General features: G+C 41.4%; 1 protein-coding gene across 2 annotated transcripts; it reads left to right on the forward strand.

The window, feature by feature from the left end:
• Positions 1-4,775: 4,775 nt before the first annotated feature.
• MED31 (mediator complex subunit 31) lies at positions 4,776-7,238 on the forward strand. 2 transcript variants are annotated; one of them, XM_069033739.1, is made up of 4 exons: positions 4,776-5,024; positions 5,354-5,431; positions 6,041-6,137; positions 6,851-7,238. In XM_069033739.1, the coding sequence occupies exons 1-4, from the start codon at positions 4,784-4,786 to the stop codon at positions 7,041-7,043; spliced, it is 609 nt and encodes a 202-aa protein (XP_068889840.1). In that variant the 5' UTR covers positions 4,776-4,783; the 3' UTR covers positions 7,044-7,238. The 2 variants fall into 2 exon arrangements, with proteins under 2 accessions (XP_068889840.1, XP_068889841.1); XM_069033740.1 differs by having other exon boundaries at positions 4,890-4,981.
• Positions 7,239-8,207: the final 969 nt, after the last annotated feature.

Below are 8,207 nucleotides of genomic sequence, written 5' to 3' on the forward strand. Positions count from 1 at the left end.
ATAGATTTCAGGAATACTGCTGTTCAAAGCATGGGCAAGATACATATTTGTCTTTCTTGTTGCTTCTGAATGCTCATGGTATAGATGCCTTTTCCCTGACTGGAAAGAATAACCTGTGAATAACAGCTTCCTCTACTGAACTGCTCTGCACAGGAACTATTAAACATTCAGTGGGACTGTTAGTGGCACTTATTAACTGTAGGTGAAAGACAACAGGAAAAATTGTTGCTGAACAGCTACAGCATCCTGCAGGAAATTTGCACAGCAGCTGCCAGAAGTATGGTGTGATTTAGGAAAAAGCTTGGCAATTATTTTTTCATCTTTCTCTCTTTTCCAAAATATTAAAATGAGCCTTTCTGAGCAAGGAATGGAGATGACATTGGCATTCCCAGCAAAAGAAAATGGTATCCTCGAATGTGGTTCCCAGCAATGTGGCCTAGGAAAAGGAGTAGATACAAAAACTGAAAGGCTGTTTTCGCTGAGCTGGGAAAAACTGCTAAAACCCAGAGATATTAATTATTGTAATGCATGGGCAAGGAAACGAGAGCTTGAAGAAACCACCCCAGATAAACTGTAGGTTTGTGGCAATTAATCTCCAAATACTTTAATTATATTTTTAACTGCAATACAGAAAGTAAGTGGAATGTAATGCAAGTAACATGGCAAGGTGTGCCTTATACGGTTGTGTACTTAAAAGCTCCAGGTTACTTCATGTTACTAAGTTTATGTGTTAGACATAATTCCAGCATATTCAACTGTGGGCCTGGTGTTCAAAAGTTATGAACCTTGTAATGAGAGATGTATTTAGATTTGCTCCAAAGAAAATCAGTACTTTTGTTTGCACAAATGCTGTATAATCTTGCTCTAAGCACTGGCAGGTTGACTAGCATGCAACTAAAGAGAGGGTTTATATTCTTGCTAAATATTGATGTAGGCATCTGTGAAACTGTAACTATTTGTGCACCACCTTTGCAATGACCAACAATTAAAGTTATTTTCATCCTGAGTGGGTGAGGTTGTAGATGACTGGACAGAATATTTAGTTATACTTGCCAGTAAGAAGGAATCTCACTAATCATATTTCCATTATTGGAGACTATGCTTTTCTTCATAAAAGTGACTGTAGTGCTAGTCTATATGGGTGTACCTACTAGTTTCAGCACCAAATTAACTATTTATTTCTTATCTGCTGAACACATACTAAATGTATTCCAAAATAAAGGAGATTAATTCTTCATTAATTACAAAGACATGCCAATGATTCCTTTAGTTTTATAATTAATTCTTTCTGGTGCTTTCCCTACGCCCTGCTGCTCAGTGCCACAGTAAAAGAGCTTAAAAATGAAATAGCACAGAAAGTGGCTCAAACTACCTCATTATTGAAGTGTTATTTGGAGAATAACATAACCATAATGCTAATCTAAAATATCATGAAAATAAGTGAAATTAATCATATTTGTAATCATTAAAAAATAGATAACATTCTGTTTATTGTTCTGCAAACTTTTCTATGTAACTTGACCTTGAGAAGTTTTACATTCCTTCATTACTGGGAATTAGTTGTTTCTGGCCTGTTTGGTGTTCAACAGAATAAGAGTTCCTTTAGATCAGGCCCCATGTATCCTGGCTCCCTCCAGAATTCTTTCCTTAGAGGACCTTAGGAAGGGCTCCAAACAGTGGCAGTATTTTTTGGGAAGATGTTCCTTAAAGACCACTGCTCTCAGGTCAATGCATATTGCTCCTGGCAAATGGCTGACTTCAAATTCACCTGCCATCCAGGTGTCCTAATAGAAGCCTGACATATTTTTAACCAACTTATTAATGAAAAATATAAAATACTTTCTGACACATGACATTTAATCTTGACTTTATCTTTGATTTCTAACGTTTGTCTGAAGCTAGAGGAGTACCATAGTCACAGAAGTACATGTCCCAGTGCCTTCAATAAACCAGTCCCTTTACACTATCTCGTCCAATTTGCAGCTTGCTTGAATGGTGTTTGGCATCTGCAGATGAAGTGGTTCCACCATGACTGTCATTGGCTGGCTTCTGAAGTGCACATTACCTGCCAGTGTCTTGACCTCAAAAAAAGAGAACTCAGTGAAGAGTTAAGCCTTTAATTAAATATATTCTAACAATTGTTTTAGCCACTGAAAACTATGATCTTGTTTCTATTGAATTACAATTATAGCATTGTAGTAAAAAAATTGCAGACTTTGTGCTGGCTTGTTATAAATATAACATAATGCATACTCTGTTCTCTGTTATTTAACCATATTTGAAGCAGGATGCTCTCCAGTCTACAGAAGCTGTCTTGCATTCTATGGGTAAAATCCTGACAGATGTTGCCCATGTTAATATCAGTTTGCATTCTATTCCAAAGCAGTGGGTAAATGGGTGAACAAAATGGGATGTCTTGGGTTTCATGCACTGGGTGTAAAAACTTCACTGTTTCATCTCACTTGATCCATTTTCAGTGATGAAATTGCTGGACCTTCTTTTCTCTCTGATGCAAATGCATTGCACTATGGTGTCACAGAGGAATCTTTTGTAGCATCTCGCTTCTTCAGTGTTCACGTTCAAGATCTAACAGCATACCAGACAAGACATTATTTTCTCTTGTGTCATAAAACCTTAGTGGCTTCAGGTCCCAGAGATGGTTCCATTTAAGAGCTGTGTCTCTACACCAGTTCTCATAAGTTAAGTTATACTTATTGTCATAAACCATCGCCTTTCTGGGCAGGCAACAGCAATGATAGCAGTCTAGTCTCTGTGAAAGGAGAAACTGAGGCAGTGATGTCATCCTGGTTCTATGACAATAAGGCAAATTCCTGACTCATATTTATATTAACACATATCCTGCAAGTTTGGCTCACCTGACATTTAAAACCAGAAAAAAATCCAAACTTTTCTTAGAGAATGTTCTCAGTTAGTATACTAAAATCCTGATTTTCAATTTTGTTCCTAGTTTTGATGGACAAGAATTGAGGTGTTTGACTTAACTCTGGCAAACCTACATAGTAATTTATTTTTGTGACCAATTCTTTTTTAGGATTCTCTCCTCTGAAGTCAGTCTTGGGAGAAAAATCACATTCTAGAATAGCAATGCAGACACGTGGGATCTATTTGATCTCTTCTTTTAGCTTAAAGTCTGTGTTTACTGGGGAGTGACTTGTTATGTTTTGATATAGTAATAGTAGTATTCCACAACCACTAAAATGTTGTCTAAAAAAGCAACCTTTTTTATTAAGAAACACTATGCATGGATCCTTTTTATATGGTTTTTGTAATTCAATTCCCAGGGAAAAAAATCATACTGCATAGGAGAAGATAGTATTATAGAAAATTGCTAACTTGGATGCCAAAAATACTTCAACAAATGAAAATAGAAAATAATTAAACAACAAAAAAAAGGAAGACATGAGAAGGGTTTCGGGTAAGTTTGTAAAGATTGCCTCCACTGCTGCTGCTGCTCACTCATAGAGTATTTGCTTATTAATGGTTTTACTCTGAGAAAATTGTGCTTTAATTAATGAAGAATTCAGTGCAGAGGTTGACAGCAATCTCCTTGGCTGACTGTAAAGTTACTATGAAAAACAAAACAAAGCCCAAAGCTCCAAACTTTGTCCAGTATGCAGAAAGAAAATAATACACCAGTTTATTTACCATTAAACTTTAAATACAGTTCAATATTTTAGGGTTGATACTCTCTACTTCCTTTTGCTCTGGAAGTGATGAACAGTGGCTTTGTCTAGTACAAAGCTACAATGAATGTTCTGCAAATACAAACAAAAGTTCATCCTCTTTTTATCCTTCCCAGCTCAAGGATTATCTGGTGAAAAAACATGCCTAGAACATTGACCCCAAAGCCACCTTCTAATGGCTCTGGGAGTGACTGGCCTCTGTGGCAGATGGACAAAACACTATCCTTGCTCCTGTCAGAAGGAATGTTCATGTTCGGGAACAGTCGTAGAAGCTGCAGTCCCAGGAATGTCACTCTGTACTTGCACTGGGTCATTGGGTCCCCCTGGCACAAGCAGCGCGTGTGTCACTGGGTTTTTTCCCCTCAGATGGTGAAATTTTCCAGGGCTGGAGGCTGCCGCAGGACGATGGTGAGTGACGTCGTCAGGACAAAGCGATTGATGTAAAACTGAAAGTTGGTCGTTCAAAAATACATTGGTTTGTACTTTTATGACTTCTGAGTTCTTTGGGGGTTGCCGTGAGCTGCAGCAGAGCACCGTGAGAAGGAAGGAATTTGTACAGTGCCATATTCAGTGTGGGGTTTATTTGGATATTGGGATCTCTGAATACTCTTTCCAAGAGCAGCTACTCGATGCCCTGCTGCTGCAACCCAGCAGAAGCTGCTCCCTCACCCGCGGCAGCGAGGGAATGGTGTCAGTTGTTCTCAGCTCCCAATAGCCGAGTGTTTGCCGGCTTCTCTGCGGTATCGGTACGAGGGAAGTGCTCCCAGCAGTGCGCGGCTCCTGGCGGGACTCGTGGGTCGGGAAGCCCAACACTTAAAATAACCAGCATTTGTTCAAGGGACGCCGTGTCAGTGTCTAGGGACGAGTGCGAAGGACTGATGTGTCGCCACACGGCCGGGACCGGGCACGAAACTTCTCCACGAGAGGGACGCTGCGCCGAAGTGACCGCTCCGCGCCCCGCCTCCGCGCCCCGCCTCCGCGCCCCGCCTCCGCGCCCCGCCTCCGCGCCCCGCCTCCGCGCCCCGCCTCCGCGCCCCGCCTCCGCGCCCCGTCACACCGCCTCCTCTCCCCCCGCCTCCATGCACCACCTCCTGTCCGCTCCGCTCCGCTCCGCTCTGCACCGCACCGCTCTGCACCGTCCCGCTCCGCACCGCCCCCGGCCGTTGCTAGGCAACGGCCGCTGCGTTCCCAGCGTGCTTAGCGTTGCGTTTCGCCGGGCCTCCGGCAGAGGGGGTGCTTGCCGCCATCTGCTGTCCGCGCCCCGGACATGGACGCAGGTGCGGGACGCTGTGGGGCCAGGATGGCGTCGGTGCGGGGCTGGTGAGGAGCCCCGTGGGGCCGGTGTCGCAGCCGCTGTCGGAGCTTCCCAGGCCCCCGGAGCGCCGGGTCTAACGGGTCCGCGCAGGCCGAGAGCTTGCGGCGCGGGAGAGGCTGCCGCACGGGCTCTGGGGCCCCTCTAAGCCCGCAGCCCCGAGAAGGCCTCTCACGTACTTGCCCGGGCCGGCCCGGCCCCCACTGTGTGGTTCGCTGCCGCCGGCCGTGGCCCTCGCCCACCCCAAGGACGCTTTAGTCCCGGGTTACACATCGACCGCGATTACTTTCAAATCTGTTGTGTGGGTCCAATTCTTACTGTTTTTTTCTTGAATCAGATGATACAGGAAATCGACTTCGATTCCAGCTGGAGCTGGAGTTTGTTCAATGTCTGGCAAATCCAAATTACCTCAACTGTGAGTACTTAAAGTAAATACCAGGACGCTGAGGAGTTAATATAGTTTAATGATGTTTATTGTTACTGGTAATGTTGAATATAGAGACAGGGCTAAACAAAGGGTTTTTCACAGCATAAAGATAATCTGTAAACAATTTGTTTAACAGGTGGATTATTATTTTTTAAAATGCAAAGTCTTTTGTTGGTTGGAATGCAAAAAAAAAAGCATTTATTTGATGGAGAAAAAAATAACAAGTTCAAGTCTGTTATTAAACATTAATGTCAAGTTAACAGCATTCCTTTATCTGAAAACAGAATTTTACTAATGTGAATAGTTTCAGATACTATACATAACTCTGCTAATTTTGATGCTACAGTCAAAAAGTTCTTGTTTCAAAAAGCTGCTCCATTCAATGAAAGATACAAACTGTAAGGGAGATGAGACTAATCTATTATTTTGTTGACATAAAAATATTATTTTTCCCTGTGTTTTTTTTCTATTTACCAAATACAAATTATTGAAATTTGATTGTAATGAGAAAGTTTTGACTTTGTGAATTTGATCAAGTGTCCAGATTTTTTTCACCCATCTGTAACTGACAATTCTTTATTTGCCATTTTATTTCAGTTCTTGCACAAAGAGGCTACTTCAAAGATAAAGCTTTTGTAAATTATCTTAAATATTTACTTTATTGGAAAGAACCTGAATATGCAAAATACCTGAAGTAAGTGCTAAATTCCCTTAGGTTTCTGCATTTTAATGGTTTGGCTTGTACAGTAGCATGTCAGGGTTTCATTTCTGCCTGTAATGTTACTTTTGTCTTCCCTGCAACATAGACTATGTAATATTATGGTTATATGCAACGTAGATTTTCCTGTTTCCAATAGTCCACATGTAGCAGGAATGGGCAAAATTATACAAATTTCATGAGTTTTGCATAGAATCTTCCTTTAAAGCCTTAATCTGCACTTTTGATTGATTCAAAATTAAAGTATTGAATGTTAGGGTACAAAAGCAGTAAGTGCATTTTAAGATTAATTTTGCATTATTGATGCTTACATGAGACAAAAGGTGATTTTGTGTTCGTGCAAGTGTGCAAATTCCTTCAGTTTTTGGGAAAATGGTTTTGGTCATCTCCTTTAAGTGGGCTCTGGAAACAGGCATTGTAATTGCTATGGATTTGGTCCATCAAACCAAGACATTGGGGAAGCTACTCTAAGCAAGCGGGAATGTGCATTTATACATGGAACTGGACTCCTTGTTTCCTGGCCTGATACTGCAGTTACCAAGTCACAGTGTGTAGGCGGAAGTGGTTTCACACTTGGGAAAAGCACATACAAGTCAAAACTAAAGTAATAACCTACAGAAGTATTGGGCACTCTAGATTTAGTGTCCCTTGTAAAAACCTGTATTAATGTGTGTTTATTTTTAATCCAGGTATCCTCAATGTTTGCATATGCTAGAGCTGCTCCAGTATGAACATTTCCGCAAAGAACTGGTCAATGCTCAGTGTGCCAAATTTATTGATGAGCAACAGATCCTCCACTGGCAGCACTATTCCCGGAAAAGGATGCGCCTCCAGCAGGCACTGGCCGAGCAGCAACAACAAAACAACACCTCTGTAAAATGAAAAGCACGTGGAGTAGTGATGATAAGGTGTACTTTGTGTTAGTGAAATATTTACAGGAGGGGAATGAACCCTTGTGTAAGTTTGGCTCTGGATGTGTGTCCCTTTTATTTGAATTTATCAAGTGACTGGGGTTTTGTTTCATCAACTCTTTTAAAGACTAATAAACACCTGCAATTTATTTTACAGCATGGACAATTTTGTAAGAGTTTTACTACAATAGTTATTGATTCCTCTTGATTTTGAAAACAAAACCTAGCTTTGTTACTTACTAAGTATCTACAAAAAAGTGTAGCTCTAAAGGCTGGTCCTAGGAAGCTTTTTCCCTGGAGAATAACGATGTGTCTTAAAGCGTCACTGAGAACTCTCTGCTACTTACAGCTCTGGGACAAGCAAAGGTGAAGTGATGATAGACAAAGTTGAAATGGTGCAGTTTTATTTTTGGAAACCAAGCTGAGCTATTACTTGTTATTTCTGTTTCTCTGGCAGTCATTGCTGATGACCATTTTGCAGAGTTTTCCTTATAGCATGTAGTACGCATAGAAATTGAGTGTACAAGGTGAGGACTGGGAAATGGAGCAGACAGGTGCTGATAAACTCTGCAGACAGAGAGGGAAACAAGCTGCAACAGTCTCTGTTCCATTAAACTCGGCTTCCTTGAATCTTGGCCTCTGCCTGTCCAGTGGTGGCTGCTCTGGAGTCTTTACACTCTGTAATGAGAACAGTGTGTGTGGGGAAACATATCATTGCTTGGAGTATTGGAGAAGCACTTGCCACTTGTTCCTTTATAGTTTTTATTGTAACAACATAGCTCTTGGCAGCAGCCAGGGTTTTAATTTTCATGTTTTTAGACTCTATTTCTGGTGCATTCATGTTGTATTTCCTGCCGTTGTAGGAGCAGGTACTCCCAGCTGTTAACCATTAACATGTGATCAGTGACACTACAGCTGTCAGCCACCACCTTATTACACTTGGACTGACCAGATGAGCCATTAAACATCTTTGGCATTGAAAATTTATCTTAACAGTTTCAGTAATTATGTGGTCAGGCTTAGAAAGGAGGTTTTTCTGTTTCTCCCCTTCTTCCTTACTCACTGTGAGTGTAACTTAGCAGTTACTCTTCAGTAAGTGCAGGCTAATCTCAGTTTCTAATATGAGCTCAGCTCC

The sequence above is a fragment of the Aphelocoma coerulescens genome, chromosome 19, assembly GCF_041296385.1.
Source record: "Aphelocoma coerulescens isolate FSJ_1873_10779 chromosome 19, UR_Acoe_1.0, whole genome shotgun sequence".
NCBI lineage: Eukaryota > Metazoa > Chordata > Aves > Passeriformes > Corvidae > Aphelocoma > Aphelocoma coerulescens.

What these genes read in the sequence shown, in the direction of transcription:
- MED31 (XM_069033739.1), top strand. Translation starts at nt 4,784, where the DNA reads ATGCACCACCTCCTGTCCGCTCCGCTCCGCTCCGCTCTGCACCGCACC. An exon ending in ATGGCGTCGGTGCGGGGCTG is followed by an intron (nt 5,025 to 5,353) that starts GTGAGGAGCCCC and finishes TTCTTGAATCAG; the next exon opens with ATGATACAGGAAATCGACTT. An exon ending in GAATATGCAAAATACCTGAA is followed by an intron (nt 6,138 to 6,850) that starts GTAAGTGCTAAA and finishes TTTTTAATCCAG; the next exon opens with GTATCCTCAATGTTTGCATA.